Below are 19,076 nucleotides of genomic sequence, written 5' to 3'. Positions count from 1 at the left end.
GATGTCGTTACGCCTTAGCGCGTAGGAAGAGTACTGGATGTAATATTTTAAAGCTCAATGAAAAGACAACGTCGTTGGTTGGAAGGGCCTAGCCATAGGCGTTGTTGACTAATACAAAAAGGAGTGTGTGAATGCAAAGGCTCAATGCGCGCTACGGATATCTGTGGCTTTCGCGCCCGCTAAATGAATGCACAAGACGACGCTTCTTCAGTTCAGCATATCATGTACCGCTTCCGGTGGGAACAGTACTCGGCTCCACCTGGGATCAAGTAGCAGTTTCTCTCATTGTGCTTAGCAATATGGCGTGCATGACAAGTTCTGCATTGATGTTTTATGAAATAATGGCTTACAAACACAATTTTGTTAACTTGTCGTCGACAGGCCTCTCTGAAGACAGTTAGCAATGAAGGACAGACAGCGCATAAGGCTTCGGTCTTTTGTATGGCAAAATCTTGCGTAGCCGCGTTGCCGGAAAGCAACGATAACAAAGGTGCAGTTTTTGTGGAATAGCAGGCTAGGCGGAATTCGAATTAGAGAAAGACTAGTGATGTGTTTGGATCGACCAATTAGGAACGAACAAAGCTTTGACCTTATCTCTGTATTGGCTCTGTAGAATCTATTCGACTTTAGAGAAACGGAGGTTCTACCATTTTGACCTGTTCGTCGACGATAAATCGTGTCTAGTAGCAGCCATAAATATAACTGCATAGGTGAGAAAATATTCTGAGTCTCAGTTAGGCTGCCTGATTTAATACGGGGCAAGTATACTGACGCTGTGATAGGCAGGGCCAATTACAGCGACGTTTTATAAGCCGCACCATTGACTCAATGCGATGGTACTTGTTGTGTCGCCTATAAAACATGTGACCGCCTGTAAAAAAACCTGTAAAAAGGACCTGTAAAAAAAAAAGACATATATATACAATTTGGTTTGTCTTTTGAGTCGTGCCAGACTTGTAACTATGTAGACTAATATTCGGCACAACTACCTACTTTAAATCCACAGCGTACATGTAGATGCAATTGTATGTCACGGTGTAAGCAATAAAAGAAAAGTCAATGCTTCCTATTAGCTAAGGAAATTTATTTAGGCACACTAGGTAAGGTAACATTGCAGAAATCATTCGTTCTTTTTTCACCTAGCCCTTCTTAGTATTGTCGTTGATCATCAGAGACTTTTCTTGTCTTTTTTTTCTGTACGGCCACATACGACGGGCTGTCATGTTTCGACGCGTTAGCGAAGGTTTTCTGCTCTATACTCACAGCTTTCATAAGAATCTGTCAGCTGCTTGACTTCGAGTGCCATACAGTTCATTTAATCATGATTTTGCCCTCAAAAACACTAAAAAAAAAGCAACGTAGACGAATGAGTCAGGGACGAATGAGTCGGACCTTGAATTTGTTCCGAACCCCTTTTGTCCTGTCCCTTTGTATCCTTTTCATTCTATAGAAGAACTGATGCACCGTTAAGCGCACCCTTGAGAATCGTGCATTGAAAGGATACCGTGATGAACGCACTTGGCTTAAAGGTTGACGATGAATAAGTTCGAGTTTGCGTCAATGAATTTTCAGCATATTTTTTCCTGTTAAAAATCAACGGATAGAGACGTTCATTTCTCGTATTATCTCTGCTGGAAGGAGCATGGCACATAGCATGATCGGTAATTAAGCAGGGTAGAAGGTAAACATTTCGATAGTAAAAGCGTTATAGAATATTGACTAAAGCTTGATTTTACTATTGTCGCAAATGTTAAATTTTGTGTGGTTAAAAAGTTCAATATTTCTAGCATCATAGCACCCTAGGCGTTCCCTAAGGACTAGCATATCTTACAAAATTAGTATAACTTCAGAAAATGTTGCTTTTTAACAATACAGTAGAACAGTGCACAATTATTTACGGCGATTTTGTAACAAACGTGTGCTCGAGCCACGTTAGGCATAAAGCACAAGGTATACTAATAGTATATATATATATGTATATATATATGTCTACTACGATAGGTATCCAGTTTCGAACTTTACGCACACTGCATTAAACTGTAGTACCTGAACGTACGTCAGCTTCGCGATATGGGCAACGTACATGCCGTTTCTCCCACGATCTTTACGGTTACACCTATAGTTTTGCTTTTTCGAAATATTTGTTTCTTTTAGGAGGAAGAGGTTAAGGAAAGGCCACTGAATTAGCTAATTGAGATGGTTCGTGGACTTCGTGTTGAAACAATTGTGCTTCAGATTACCAGCATCTTTTGCGTTCTACAGCTTCCAGCAAATGAAACTGACTCTCTACGGAAATAGGCATTATTATTATCAAAATTTTTCAATAACAAAAGTTCCATCAGCTGGTAAAATAACTCAGATTCAGAACCTAACGATGTTTATGACGCTTTTGCTTTCGCTTGTGTCCTATGATGAAAAAAGCACCTTGGTGCCTCGAGGTGTTCCAGCTACTTCTGTTGCTGGTTGCACCTCCTGTTGAGAGGTTTAGCAAATGACAGTAAGATGGGTATATCGACAAGGTTAGAGAGGGTAGCTTTCTATGTTTTCCTTTTGGCCGATACTCTTTTGTCAGCAAAGCAGAAGAAGCCGATTTTGACAAAAGAGATTAAACTAAATGACGTTGGCTAGAATGATTGGTAGCTAATTTGAGACGATCGTTTTGCACAAAGCGATAATTTCCTATGAATATATACTGATATATATTACGTAATATATAGGAATAGTAAAACGATGTTAGGAAAGGCCTTGTGTGAGAGGAATTATTAAGCAGTATAGATTTGTTACGGTTAAATATAATTTATAACATAAAATAATAATTTCTAACTAATCGATATTATAATTGCAGCTAAATAACGGTGGAGGACGGCTTGTTGAGTACAAGGTGCACTTCGTTCCAAGCGTGATGTTGCTCGAGGCAGCAGCCCGTAACGATGTCGAAGAAGGTAAGTGCTCGGTGAGCAAACAAATTATTTTTGTTCTTTCAGGAAACGAATATTTCTGTTCCCTAAAATAAGTACGAACGAATTTCCTTATGAGTCGTAGTAGATTTACGACGTTACGCGTACTTACATACGTAAATCTTTTATGATACCGGCTCAGTATAGTAAAAAACCTAAGGCTTAGTTTTTTTTTTGGGCACCTCCGAAAGAGGGCAGTGACACCATGTACACAACAAAGCCCTCCATTAAGCTGACCTCATCTCTAGAAGAAAGCAGTGAATGACCTTTTATTCGAGGCTTGTCCCGGGCGTCCTTTTCCCAACCGTTAGAAGAAGAGTAGCGCAGCAAACCTTAGAAGCCTGCACCGGCTGGTCTAACCTTACAGCAGCCTGAGCAGCATTGATTGCTGATATATCTTACGTCGTTAACGAGCGCGTGAGGCCTATAGCCTGCCATATGCTGACAAGACAATGGGTCTGATAAATATAAGGACGACCATCTGACAGTAAAAATATCTAGGATAGATAAGCCTTACAGGGTCTGATCTGTGGCCAAAGCTGGTGGTTAAGGATGTAAAAATGGGAATGTAATGTCATGGACTACCGGAGACATTTCCAAGTTGTTTGTGGATGGACCCTCTATACGACTTGAGACACCCTAAGATGTTTTTGTTTGGTGGAAGGTGGAATCAGAAAAGAAACACGATGATCCATTTACGTGATATAGCTTTCCTGGCCTCAAAACCCTGACATAACAATGAGCTGTATCTAAACGTGTTGTATGTATAAGCCTATTTTTTGTTATTTTATATTGCACGTATGCGCATATATTTTTATATATATATATGGCGACCAATAAGAAGCATGCAATGAAGTCTTCTATAGAAAATATGGTACAAGGTTCAAAACAGAAATTCGATATAGATCACGCAGAGTTGACCCCACTTATGTTTCACATAGTATTATTACATCGTACACAATAGTTAACATCTTAAGAAAAACTAGATCTCCACCTCAAAGATGCGGTACTTATTCTTGTGAACAGCAGCTGTGTACTATAAATCGAACAAAGCAAAACATGGATAAGAAAGCTACTCCTTTAACCATATGCGCAGTGCCTTTTTCCTATGTAGACTCTAAAGCCCTAAATAATAGCCGTTCGTCATCTATACGAAACTTTAATGGGGTCAAAGATGAAGTTGGTAATTAGTAACGTACATTCAAGAGACAGTCGCATTATCACTAAGAGGATGTTCAAGTGATACTCTGTCAAGATGCATGGAAGCTGAGGGCCGTCTACATAAACACGTATCTAACATTATTATTATTGGCTGAATATATGTCGAAGAGAGCCAAATACGGATCTTTTGAGACTGAAAAGTATAATCTAGTTCCACTAGATCCTCCGAGTCCATTATTGAGATCCTTTGATGGATAAGCTCTGTCAACATGTGATCAATAACATCAGTACGACTCACAGCCATAAACGACAAAAATTCATGCGCATTAGTACTTCGCCAGAAATGCCGCTCCGCTGTGAGACGTGGTTAAACCCGCTGCCATATCGAATAAACCTCGTCCCCAGCCGGTCTAAACATTGATCGTCTCCCCCCCCCCCGCCGGAGATACAGTAAACAAATTACTAAGTAGCTAAGTTGTTAGTTTGGCGTACACTGTTCCAAGCGTATAAACTTATGTGGCCAGGGCAGGATGTCAGTAGGAGTCCTAGGTTGGAGCAGCGTTGAATAGGGAAAAACTCATCTGCTAGCTATATCCATTACGCATGGGAATCGGCTATGTCTATTGCCAGGTATGGGTGTCCTTCGTAATCTATGGATACCCTTTCGGCTTCCAGCAGCAATTTCTCTTCATCATTTTCGTCTTGCTTCCATCTGCAGTATAAGTAGGAGCTGGTGGGCGCAGAGTTAGGAACACCTCAAAATATGAGTTTTTTTTTCCTTGGCGCTGAGAGGCGTCTTCAATTACAGTCGTTGGGCCCAAACGTCTCAAAAAACAGACCATTTAGCTAAGTTAAAGGCGATCGACCCAACCTAGTTGATGCTTATGTGGGCGCCGAATCTGCATTTCAAGCAAGATTCATCAAAATTCACAAAGCATAACTAGATCCAATCCCGTAGAGGAACAGGACTGCAGAAGTGGATAGTCGTATGACAAGATGTTTAATTTAATGTAACTCCTTAATTGCATTTCTCTCTCCCCATGTAAACCTTTTTCGTGCCGAACCTTAAATTGTATGCCAGGGTCTAATGTGTGCTGCTCAAAGCGTTAGGAATAAGCACATTATGGCTTTAGCTTACTAATGCCATTCCATATGCGACCTGCTATTGCCGACTTTCGTTTGATGTCAGACTGGAAGTGATGAGCACTATAAAAGCGTATTAAGATTTCAGTGTTAGGAGTTTATTGCCACATGGTTTATGTATACATGTTACTATTAATTTTTAGGTAGTGCAACTATTGATAGATCATTCTGAGTCCATCAATCAATGGCATTACGTGACGTAATGCACGAATGCTTACTTTTATCACACTTCATGTGAAATGCTGTGGTGCCGTCTACATGTTGGCAAACGTTTCCCAGTCAATAGGCAGGGTTGACATTTACCTAATTATTATTGGTAATGTTATTATTTATTCAAAATTATTATTTATATCATACGTCCCTTTTTTTAGTTAGTCAATATTCCAAAAATCCTGAGTATAGTCAAGAAACAACGACAAAAGTAAGCAGTCACTCAGATGGTTTTGGTTCATTTGGGCCGTTTCAGGTACGTATATGCCTGAAAGCATGACCGGCTGTAGAAAAACAAAATGTCAGATCCGATCCGCAAATTGAGCAAATCGAGCAGCCGAGAATGGGGTCTTTTCTATGTGGCAAATATGAGATGGGCACCCGTCCGTGTACATAACTGGTATCGAGGCGAAGCTAGAATATAGACACAAGCTAGGAAATCGATGGAACACCCATTGAATAGAGGCCGTAGGCATTTGAAGTGTCTAGAGAAAAAGAAATCCAGCCAGTTGGTCCCGTTTCATCATTAAAATTACTTGCGAGCTGCTTATTCATCTTTTTTTTTTTTATCAATCTTTTCTAGCACCATGCTCTCTAGATGACCATGTGCTAGACACACACCTGCACGGGTTGTATAATATCTTTCTTGGTGTCAGAACCCCAGACTTGAACCTGTTGTTGCTTCTTACATTCCTGCTACTGCGACATCTATCGTTCATTAGTTTGCTAAGACAATGGCCCGCGACCAAGGCAAGCAAGAAGTAACTGGTAGAGTAGAGCTTCGACAGGAAGACTAGAAATTGTTAGCAGGCCGAGAAAATCGATCACTCGGTAAACGGAAGCAACCCTCTTGCTGTGTGTATGAGAGATGGACAGAAAATAAAAAGAATAAAAGCGATTGCAACCTAACGAAGGAAAGAGTGGATTAAGTGGGTTCGATAAAAAGGGAACCATAGCAACAAGTTAGAGTTGATAGATTGAGCCGCAAGCTATAAAGGGCGAATCATCAACGTGCGCAGGGACGGATGGCTGGCTAGCGCAGTGAAAATTTCCGGACAGCGAAACGCAATAGACTTTTGGGAGAACATGTAGCTTAATCGATGGGACCTGCTGGTAGCTGGGTTTGTCCGTTTGTTGACTAATGAAAATATGATGACACGACCGAAGGTCGCTTGGGCAAATGAAACCAATAGGAATAACAGTAGCAAGAAGGATATGTGAAAAATCAATTAGTTCAACATGAGTCTCTCTTTTCTTGCAACTGCGACATAATAATTCAGCCGTAATAGTGAGAAATAAGATTCATAAAATATTTGAAAACAAACGGGTTAGTGGTCACGGTTTGCATTAAAGTGGAATCGTAAAGCCATAGGGATATAATTTCAGTTGGTCAGAAGAGAAAAAACTATGCAGAGACGTACGAAAAACGAATGAAAAGGAAAACGCAATCGTCAACGAAGCAGGCCATTCGATTGCCAAAATAGTGTAAACACGGCAGTATCTATCTCGGTATTACTAAACGCACAAATGTCGTTCATCAATATATAAAGCATACTTAATTTAGTTTGAGTTCGGTTTATTTGGCGGTAAACCCAGCTTGCTTTTGTCGTTTCTGAAACTCCTGTTGTGTTCCCGGACAGACCCGAATTCTGGACCAAACATACCCATCTGGGTCAATTTCCTTAACCGTAAAACGGTAACGCGAAAGAAGACGCTTTTCACAGCTGGAAGTGCTAAACCGCTTCATTGTGGGTACTGCTGTTTGCTGCACGACGTTTATATATGTATGGCCATCTGTGTTCTTAATGATCTGTTCGCTCATTAGGCAGTCTTTTTTCCGCCGAAGGCAGGCAGTTTGACGATCGTTCATAAAAAATCGTAGATATGTAACAATATACGATATTTCGCGTGCTATATATAATAGGCTCGTGGAGGAATAGGACGAATCCTATCCAGCTCTACATACCTCAGAGTAAGGATTCACAGTCGGCACAGCGCTACCGGACGGGTGCGATGATAACGATAGTGTAACATCTCGTCGGCCATTATAGTAACCCCACAGGATTGTGGCGTACCTAGGACCAGACAGGACTTAAATGTCCTTAACTAGAGGAATCGACAAACGAATGGTTGAAGCAGTTATCTAAGACGGCGTTATAGCACCATATATGCGTATTTCTCTCGATCCTGCAGGTAGACTGTGCTATTGATTCGGCGACCTGATTGGAGCGTATTCAAATACTAGGAACATGTTTTATTTTCTTTGTTAATTACTAATGCCTATGCTCTGGTTTTGTGCTACAAGTATTAAAATTATGGCATATTCAAAAATGATTTGTAACTAACAAAAACGTTGCAAGCCTGAAAAGATAGATTATATTCTCTCATTCCATCTAGGAAGCTGAAGGAAATAAATTGATGACGTGTCTCGAAATTTTGTTCCATACGTCCTCAACGTTAATTCAACGGCAAACATTAAAAAAATTGAGCGACTCCGTTAAGTTGGCTGATGACCTTGGAAATAAGTTGATCAATATGCACAACATTTATATAGCGTGCTACGCCATATTCTTACGTATCATAACTGTGTTGCGTGTGTATCTTCCTCGATTAAGTCCCACTGTTTTTATAAAATCATTCTTAAAATTGTTATACACCCCAGTGAGCATCCGAATTTTTTGCACGCGCAAAATCAAGCATTTTGTGATTGGTTGATTTTTTCTCATAATATGTGTGTATTAGCATTATAAAAATCATGCCTTTTATGGATTGCCGATGTTCGATTAGGTTTAGATAAAAACGATATATGTGTTTTTCAATATCTCTAGCTCGTTCTGACTCAACAATGCTGGTTATGAGCAGGCTTGTAGCGGAACGCTACAAGCCTGCTCATAGCGTATAGTCGGTAGAAACCAATCGGCCCTAAGTGAAGAGCAATCCTTCTACACAGCGCGCTGATACCCAAGGCCGAAGAGTTCTATAAGCTGCGCAGTCTATGGCTTCTATCGTGGCACTGCTAACCCCCACTTGCTTTCACCCGTCCCACAAGCAGTTGTAAGGTTTAACTGCGCAGGCGACCCAGCTCACCGTGGTATGTTCTTTCTGACTTCGTTTCTCGTACCAATCATCTACCGTTGGTACCCTTAGATAAAAAACGGGCACCAGATACGGCCACGTGGGACTGGTTAATACAAGTTTTACTACTGTATGTCGTATGTATAAAGCAGAAAGTCAGTAAATTGACAACACGAACGGGACACTGCTCTAGTGCAGCAGAATCAAAATGTCTGCGGGTTTGGGCGAGCTTGAGGACTAGAAAATCGATCTAGACCTGCTTTCCACAGAACGAAGGAGATACGTTTGTCGAAAATCTCAAGGTAAAGGTCTTATCCTAGACGCCTATCGATAGCGAAGAAATTGAGAATGCTGAGACAACGGGAGGGATCAGAATAAGTATGGGTAGTGACTGGACAAAGGACTAGGGGGTAGCTCGAAACGTAACCAATGTTTTTCTTATCCTTTCAACTCTCAGCAAAATGACTCGTCTAAACGGGCCTTTGGGAGCCAAATTAGACTGACAGTTTGCTACTAGTGAGCTAACATCGATCGGAAGTCAGGCTTGCGTAAGCAGCAATAACGACTGTAACAGTCAACAGGAGGGTCAGCGGGAACAGCCAATGTTAGGCTGAAGCTTTGATTGTTTTTTTCTTTATACGCACAGCCGTCCCTAAACTGAGTAGGCTTATTTAAATTTTAGAGGTGAGCATTTGAATATTACAAGGTGAGTATTGTTACTTCGAAAACAACAACCATTTTTAAGGACCAGTAGTTATGAACGCGTTGCCATTAAGTAATCCTACTTAGTTCCTGACGCGCTATGCATGCAACATGAAAATGTCCTGCGATTCTCGAATCTACTAAGTTATTCATTTCATTAGATGGTATCGAACGGTACGCACCCTGGTACGGTTTCTTTTTCGTACGTTGGGCCTTTATGCCACAAATATGGGAATTTCTTTCAGTGGACCTTGGTGAAATTACATAAAGTTTGCTCTGACGCATCTATGAAACGTCATAATAGCAACCCAGATGACACTTCCCCTACCGCTAGCATAGTGATTTAAACGTTTACTGATTACTTAGCACTGATTTAAACGTTTCAGAAGCTGTTTAGACCACAGGGAATTGGGTTATGAAGCATCACTCTAACGTGGAAAAGCTCACGTTGCAGTAAATCTAGAAGACTTGTAGGTTTCGAGCCCTGTTTACCCGATAGTTAAATCTGGGCAAGGTAAACGTATCTATCGAATGCATGGGAGCAATGGTAATAACAATGGTTAGCCAAACAGAAGCAAACAATTTTAGTAATTTGCTTGCAAAGCCTGCACCTATCATAGCTACCTACGGTGTTGTAGCTATTTGTTGCTGATCGATAGTTACTAGTACGAACGGATGTCGCGAATACCGGTCCGTGTGTCGAGCGCACCAAGTTGAATTTTTAAGGCTAACAAACCCCACCCGACTCCAAAGGGATCAGATCAAGGATCGAGTGATAGATCGAATAGATGGATCGAACTTATAAATCGCCGCTTCAGAAATAGCGAGGTGCCAGTTCAAGTGGTTTGCTTTTAATGAACTATCAAGGAAATTGAATATAGCTACATTCTACAAAAATTTTCTGAGTGGTACGATCTAGAACGTAGAATGTACGCGGGCCAGCAGCCCCTGAGGCACAGAAGACAACCCCACTGCGCGGAGATCTTGGCAAGGCTGGAGGTTCGTATGAGCGGTCTGAAAGCGACAACCGGAGGACCACTGACGAAGCTGGAAGACGCCGACAACGGAAATAAAGATGGCAATGAACAAAGATAGGCAAGAGGATTTGCGGAACGGAGGACCTAGAGAAAAAGCAATATCACAAGCAGGAGTTAAAACGACAAGTCAATTCTCATCAAATCAGACATGAAACGCCCTCCAGAATACGATGTATAGCGGAAATGGAGTCAGACGGCAGCAAGAGAACTATCTATATCGAACTATACTAATGTTCATATCGTTTAGCTAAGGCGGATGATGATGCCAGCGAGCAAAAGCTAAGAACGGGCAGAGCGGACCCTTCAGGTCCTTGAGGTACGCTAAATGCGTAACGACCCTTCAATGAGTAAGAATTGCTGTGCCGGAATATGATTAACAATTGAATCTAGTTAACTGCCAAAGATAAGGCAAAATAGGCAGTTACCTGGATGGATACAGGATGTACTGCGAGAATGAGCCGCTGCATAGATGAGCATACGTACCCGTCTATGCAAACCGATATACAAGCACAAAGCATTGCGCTATCGAACATAGTTATCGAATAGACATACTGTTTGGATAATATGTGCGCAAACTGAGTAGTAAAATTGCAAACATAATTAATATTAAATACTTAATTTATTGAATAAATGCTTATTTAGTGTACGGCTCGTTTTTTTTTTTTAATCCTTTAACGCTCGTTTATTTTTATCGGGGCTATACATATTTTTAAATATTTTATGCGATATATAAGGGATTGGATATAAAGTTGCCGATTGGATGACATCCTTCGGTTTTTTCATGTGTCTTTAGGTACGTTCCGTGCTGAGAACTAGCTATCTAAAACCTTGCTAAGCCGCGCGACAAAACGTAAAACCCGAAACATTTATTCAGGATTACGCTGTTGTCTTTGACGCAAGGTCAACAGGCATCCTCTCATAACGAGTACCGAAAAAGGTCCTTGATGATGAGAGGTATGGTAAAGGTTTTTTCTTGTTTTTTTTTTTTAACTAATCGTTCATGTTCTCGTTTTGACTAAGAACCTCGACTTAAAGCGTCTGAGAGTTTCTGAATCTAACACTTTAGAATACTATTACGGCTATTCTTAATAACATATAACGTGACGAATCTCGACGGTATCGTGAAGTGAAAATCTGCGTTGTAAGTTAGTTATGAGTAAAAACGTCGCCTGTGATGACTATCGACACTCTGTCCCGTCATATAGACAACAGTTAGTTCAATTTCGGGATGACGAGGTGTTCGAATTTACATAGAGGGATCATGCTGTATATCTCCATTTGATACGTTTGAGAACGACATCTTTCTTGCAACAAACAAGTACAGATCTGTAAACCTGGCCTATGCATACGGCTATCTTTCCATACCCCAACAGACATCAATCCAGATGTGATAGCTTTTTTCGTCCATCTATTGATAATGCTTTTCTGCAGAAAATGGGGTAATACTGCTTAACTACGAGTTCGTATGCCGAATAGCAACGCTCACTCTTACACGAAGTATCTTAACTCTAGTAGTTCTGTACAAACGAATACAACTATACTTCTATAGACAAAATAAACCTTTGCAGTAGACACGTCTCTAATAGTCGTAGATGTCTGTTACATGCTCGTTATTAATCGTGCAGAAATTGTCTCTGTTAGTGTTACTCGTGGCATCCGTCTATTCGTACGTTCACACGCTATAGAGCTGACTAGACATAGACATCAGATCGTTTGATCGTGCTGATTGGCCTGAGTAATACGTGGTCTTCGATACGCTCTCAGACATACCCCTATTAGTGTTCGCCAGTCCCGTTTCGGCCATTGAAAGGAACCAACGCTCAGAAAATAAATCATTTCGGCGAGCAGAAGAATTATAGGAGAAATGGCAATCCTTTAAGCCCACGTGATCGTATGTCTGCTGCCTCCGCCGTTATCGCTGGCCAAAGCGGCAATGTCCTATTTCGTTTGTGGATAGCTTTGTGAAAGCCTAGACATCCGAGGAGCACGAATCAGCCGGCGTCAGCCAATTGGCAAGTTCGACGAGCCGGTCTTACAACGAGTTTGCGGAGACAAGGACAAGTCTTGTCACCTACCATAATCGTATTTCATAAAATGCTTACGTGCGGGTAACAGTGTTCAATGTCCGTGTGAGTCTACTTTCGCGTGTCACCATTCGGGTATGTAGCTGTATGCGTTTGTGTTTGAAAATCGAACGAGCGAGGCCAAGCTCAGACCTATCCTAGTTAGGCCCTATACCCTTGCCGTAACGAACTGTTAGCTCACGGGAAGAAATTGGCTGCAACAGCAAGTACACACAAAAAAAAAAACAATTGAATTAAACACAGTACGAACCAGATGACATTTTTGTTGGGTCTTTATATGCCACTTTAGTTTAACCCAATCTTCCAGCTCACGCCATAGATAATTCTGAGCGTATATGAACAAAGGTGAGTTCCTTGACTATGTGTTAGATCTATCAGTGAAATCTGCAAAAGGTTTTGGATTTTAGGAACTAAAAAGGTGAAAGATTGTCCCCCCTCTCATGGCCTTCCGATTTTACGGCAAGTATACAATACATTGCAGATTTTTTTACTGTTTAGTAATAATAACGGTATGCTAGTTATTAATGGAGTCAACTGCAAATGTGTTAAAATCAAAGTCTTTCTTTTTTGATAAAATAATTTATCACAATAACCTCTGAGCGTGTAACAACATGAATATCTTCCGGCTGCAGAAGTCAACTAGAAATCTAAATAGTTTTTTGTTTTTTTAATACATTAACTATTTGCGCGTAACGCAGACACGTACTATGTCCAGACGACAGTAGATCTACTTAACATCTACAGTACGCGTTTGTGGAATTTAAGATTGTTTAAGAACTAATCGCATACGTAGCAAAAAAAAAACACATATATATAATAGATGCCAGATTAAATTAAACGTAAGATTCTTTCGATCATGTGAACAGTATATAATGATATGCTATTGACGTTTATATGGGGGGCATATGGTTACGAGGTGCCAACCAGGTGGCTTATACCGATGGAGGAACACTTGCCAGGAACCTGACACTGCGAAAAATCGAGGTCTAATTCGTAGGCAAACGTTGACATGGCCTTTAGGCAGTAAACCTAAATGTCAGCTTATGTTATAACTTATGTCAACGATAATAATGGTCGTGTTCATTTATCTATTGCTCAGTTACGCACGGATATATGTGCAGAAGGCAAATTGTACCCACCTAGATTAGATAGGTTCAGTTTATTGGCACGCTTGTTTAGAGCCCTACATCGTTCTTCGACTAGGTCATCCTACGTCTACAGCTGAACTACTGAGCTTTTGCAGTGATGAGTCGTTCTGCTGTTAGTCGATTGATTCGCTGATTAAAATCATCCCCGTGTACGTTTTTGGGCAGTCGTGCTAAACACCGTCCTGATTGATTCGCTTAAGCCGCCGAAATCACATGTTTGCGTTCTAAGTTACGGACGTTGTTATATTAACTAATCCCGCCTGCAGAAGACCCAAAGCGGAGCATATCATTACAGGACAAAGTTCAACTAATGAAGTAAAGTCAAAACGACGCCCCTAAGCGCCGTGACGATCGACGTTAGCAATAGGGTTTATACGAGAGCTGGTTTTTTAAGCACTAAGTGTTCGAGCATTATCGAATAGAAAGGACTAATGATGTGAACTTGCTCGGGTCAAATTGAGTCAATTTAGCTTTAGACAAAAGGAGCCCACTTTATTTGTGTTGGTTAATGCTAGCTGCTTTAGTGGTCGTTGTCACTGGTAAGCACTGTTTTTCAATCCATTAACCATTAGAGAGGCCGTGTAATGCCAGAGAAAAGATTCTGACGGGTAGTACTACGATCAGCAAGCACGCACACGTTACGAAAGGTCTTAATAAGCCTTTCTAGGCTAAGTAACGCGGTTACGCAAATTGCACAGGAGTTGCACAAGTTCTTCCCATGCTGCAATGACATGTGAAGTTCCTCCACTGAGTTAACTAACTAGCATAAAGCGTTAACAATTTACACTTCGATAACAAAAAACGTAAATTGCCCTATTTGAAAAAGTTGAAAAGCAAGAAAAGTATAATCCTGCGTTACATTATCCGTAGCATTTTTTTTCAATAGAAATAATTTGCCAGTCGATTCAGTTAGCAAGCTTATGTCGCTTTACGCTCGTATTGGTCTCCCTGTTACTACCCCTCCCCGCCTTCCTCTTCTTTGCAGTTTTCGTTCGTTTTAGGGTTTCTTGTCACGCCTCTTTCTTTTATAATATCTTGCCGATATTTCTCTCGTTTACTGGCTTGTTCCATCAGTTCGAGTTAATGTTTGCGCATCGGAAATTTTCCATGCCAATAATTTTTGCCTTTAGTTTTTTCGATTTCACCTTTACTGTTTGTGTGCGCGGATTATGGGTTTGACAAATGAGATCTCTCCATTGGTATCTGCTTTTATTGCGAATGAGGCGGTAGACAGTCGCTAGTCAGGAAAACGCGATAGTGAAAAAGTAGTTAACGGGACAACTTCTTGTTGAATCTGGCGGCTAGGTAGGCCTCTGCCTGAAACGCATGGCCTTTTCTGCAGTTTGAAAGCTTAGAGGCTGCCGAAGCATTAAAAGGAAACAATAACAGGCTCGCAAACCTTTTCATTCTCAATCCAGAGCTTCTTGGCCTGATCCTATGTCTTGAAGTTTTAGAGCAGGCAAAGCGGTCGCTGTTGTGAAGGCAGACCCCGGCGGGCTGTTTTCTTCTACGGCGCGAAACGGAACCACTAACCTACTTGGAATAGACGGAAACCAAAGTAGCGCGTTGAACGGATCAGGACGCGTAAAGCAGCATTTATTACTAGCAGGACCATCAGGTCAAACCTTGAGCTTGTTAACGCCACATGCTTGCCACCCAGTCATGCTATTTTTCCCGCCTAATAAACAGAAGTTTAGCAAAGCAGAGTATCATGTAAGCCGGCTCAAACGCTGCACGAAAAAGCACTGTGGGTGGCGATTAGATCGAAATGTTCGCTCGTATTTCAATATCTAATTTGACAATTGTAGCATAATATTGTTATGTCTAATATATTGCGTCTTTAGAATTATTCGTTATGTAGATGGGCATATATGCCTGTACGTGTTTGACGTCCATGTCTCTCTCTGAACAAGCCAGTCGGCGGACGACGTAAGTTGAAACAAATTACTCTATTCACTATATGCTAAAGTTTTTTCTTGTGACCGGAACGCTAAAGTGCACGAAATCGTACGCAAATAGCTGCATTTCAACGTTACGGCTAGGTGCGGTCGTTTGCAGCTTAATCAAAAGGAGCTAACTGTAGGACACAACGTAAAATAACAGCTTATTCAAATATAAAAATACACAAAAAAAAAATCCAATCATGTCTGTGCCGTAATAACAGGAATAAATCTACGAAGAATTGACCGCAGTGCTGTACGTATATTATACTATGTAAATAATATTTACTCCGATTCGATATATCACAACGCTCTATATGGCCTCATGTTATGAATGCTAAACGGTTCTAGTATCGTCTACCCGTTTGCATACGCGTTTAGTTGTGTATAATGTTATATGCAAGTCAGACCTTTATTTTAGCTATCAACAGAACGGTCGCATCTGCGAGGCCAATCGCCAGATCATCATTGTTCAACGATGCATTTAAAATGGTACGCATTGCCTTTTTCTCGTTCTCGGTAAATAGTAGAGCTACGTGCCAGCCATTGATGTGCATCCGCTATATGGGCTTAGAAGATCCGATTCGTTCGCAACCGCATTTACAGCGTCCTCGTAGACAGCGTTCGTTCTCGACCATTTCGGAGAGTATACTGCATGCTCCGAGCTACAGACTACCGACCGCGTTTTCGTTTCATCGCAAGGAGCCGGGACAGAGAGTATATGATGCCTTACGAAAGAGCCGTCACCCTCATTCACAGCTAGACTGGGTGCAAAAAAAACCGTTCGACAAAAAGGCCGTCTCTCTACGGGCTCACGACCTCAAGGCCCGTTTGTCGAACGAATAGACAAAGCAATAAATTAATGGCGAAAAAATAGTTAAACTTAAGGCGTTAGACTGCTAATCGCTTGATCCCACTTGCTGTCTTGCGAGGACGACCGGTCGGCCGGCCACTCAACGCTGGCACTACTCTGGCAAAAACAACCCCACTTTGGCGGTCTCCCCATAGTCCCAATGATTCTTAGGCAGCAAAATTCCTTATCCATCAAGGGTGCTTGTCTTCTGTTCTTCTACCAGCAAAAGCAAGAGTGGAACACAAACGGAAAGGAAACGACCTGAAGCCAAGTGACCTAAACCACTGGAGGCTTGTCTTCTGTCTTAGACCTGATACTGATGCTGGCCTTATCGATGCTAACGTGGAGGGGCCAATGAGTCGAACCGGTTACTATTTTTGCCTCTTGGTGAGGGGCGGCGTAATCGATAGTTGATGACGATCCACAGAATGCTAAATGGGGCCAGCCTTCTGGAGTAATGTTTAAGCAAGCCAGTAGAAATGGGCGCAAAACTCGAAATACTTGTTAGACACTTCGTCCATGTTGGCTGTCACTCTTCTACGTGGCTATGTTGACCATTTACATTAAGAACACTTCGGTATTTAAAAAAAAACTTTACAAAAATAATTATTGAATTAATTAAGGTAAGACAGCTGTTTACAACTTATTCGGCATAAAAAGCTGGTTGAATTACATCCTGAGGGCTTTAACTGATTATGTTATGTCGATTAGTTATCGATTTAGACCTCAAAGTGATTTTCATTAATCTTTTAATAGAAATTGCGCTTTTATATGATATCTGATTCCTCGGTTATTTATAATGTATGAGAAGTCAGTTAAGAATGTCGTCCTTTGTCGTCGACAGAGCCACTTTGTGGCATCCCTTCACTTTTAGCTGCACTAAAATGTTCCAAGTGCCTGTGTACCTTTGAAAGACTACCACCTTTGAGTTCCACTCGTATTGGATTCTCAAGAGCATTGATCCCTGGTAAACGTACATGTTGAAGAAGTTTATCGGCTCCGCGTGGCCTCCCATTGATGGGTGGTAGGATTTATTGCGCGAAATGGTGGTCACCTCAAAAAGGCTTAAAAGAGGAAGAAAGAACTAATGAAAACTAACGTTAAACCAAAAAAGCTTTACAGATATCCCTTATCTCACCTTCGCCGAAGAAAACCGGGTATTCCAGTCGACACTCTGTGGAAGCCTGTGTTTAACGACGGAGTCAAAGCAACAACACATAGTACAGACTGTTATATACTATTAAATACAAACAAATATGTTTAGTTGTACATCGGCTGTACTCTGGTTGAGCATTGCCTTCGACAATATCAATATTTCTACAACCCACCCAACTATTGGGCGCGATTTTTAGGAGGGATTAACGTACGCTAGGAAAAAATATCACGGGTAACATTTCGTTTTTCGCTGGCTTTTGGCCGCCAGCTTTAGCGACGTCAAGTGTCTTTCTGTGGGTTCCGAATAGGAGGTTATTACATGCTACTTGTCCTTTTTACGGTTAAGGATAGGCTGTTTGCAGGCGATATGTGGGGTTAGAGTTAGGCGGCTTGAGAGCTAACGAAGTTGGCTTACTGTCATACTGCGACGTGTTGAGACCGATAAGAATGTAAAGAGAAGTTGGCATAAATTGAGCTACGGCCCGCTCTCGCTGCAAAGTAGTAGGTATATTAAGTGGTCTTATTTTCTCCGGTCTGTCCGGATTTCTCATTCATCTAGCTGTCGATAGGTCACTCCGGTATTTATGCACCACATTATAACCTACCTCATTGCTACCTCGTATATGAAGTAAATGTCAGTTAGCTTATCTGTTATGCTATTTCAGGCAGGCTGTGTCTATATTCATGTCAAATATTCGCAGATTCATCCTGTTTTGAAAAAAAAAAAAAACATTAGTCTTTCAAGAAAAAAACCAGTGTATCAGTATTGTGTACCTAAGAAAGTACTCACTGTTTTTATAGCTAGATGGCTTCAAGGTTACATAGCTCCTGAGTAATATAAACCGCGTTGTCTGGGCGCTGGTGTCATTTAAAAAGCTAAGATTTAGCAGTAGAAGTCGTTGGAAGCCTTTTAGTCAGACTTAAGATAGAGCGCCTTGAAGATGAGTGAAGTTTCTGCAAGAAGAATGACGGAAGCATAGATGCTATCCAGACCCATAAAAAATGCGTGCTAGTTATGATTAAGATGCGTTATCGGAACGCTCAAAGATGTTTCTGTTACTTTCGTTGTGGAAATTTAGATACGAAAAATGCTTCTTGTAGTGGTTGACCGATTCCGGGAAAAGTTGATGAGCTTATTACGCAAGTTGAGCGGAGCCACGATACCATCGAGGACCTAAGCCTTCACCTACAAAGAGTTTTAAACGATTTGAAGAAAGCTCGACGTCTCTGTGTCACACGAATTGATGTAAAATAATAGTTTCTCCATTTATGAAGCTTTACAGAAACGAAACAAAACGAAACGAAATGGAGTTCGAACGAAAACGAAACGGAATGGAGAAATTCTGAAGCAGCTAATTATGGTTACTAAAAGGTGGATCACATACACCAATAACACGCAAATAAACAATAATAACAACTGCGCCCTTTACTCGACCAAGGTCTGCACTGGTACGATTGGATTGGTAGGAAATCGTATATTACAAGGTCCTATTTTACGTCCGGTAAAAGGACAGATTAAGACCTCTATTGTCAACAGAGAGCAAGATTTGGACGACAAACCATTGGAAAAGAATAGACCACGTATATCCTTAGCTACTCGGCGAAAATCAA

The 19,076-nt window shown here is 41.1% G+C and overlaps 1 protein-coding gene across 2 annotated transcripts in view; it reads left to right on the top strand.

The window, feature by feature from the left end:
- The window catches only part of LOC111264630 (protein phosphatase 1 regulatory subunit 16A), a 71,275-nt gene that overhangs the window by 15,022 nt on the left and 37,177 nt on the right, over positions 1 to 19,076 (top strand). For both annotated transcript variants that reach the window (XM_022840704.1, XM_022840696.1), the window contains exon 2: positions 2,846 to 2,942. In XM_022840704.1, the coding sequence (XP_022696439.1) occupies positions 2,846 to 2,942 (97 nt within the window). The remainder of the gene's footprint in view (positions 1 to 2,845; positions 2,943 to 19,076) is intronic.

Source organism: Varroa jacobsoni, unplaced genomic scaffold (genome assembly GCF_002532875.2).
Source record: "Varroa jacobsoni isolate VJ856 unplaced genomic scaffold, vjacob_1.0 scaffold_98, whole genome shotgun sequence".
NCBI classification, from domain to species: Eukaryota; Metazoa; Arthropoda; class Arachnida; order Mesostigmata; family Varroidae; genus Varroa; species Varroa jacobsoni.
This window is presented reverse-complemented; position numbering and strand designations above follow the sequence as displayed.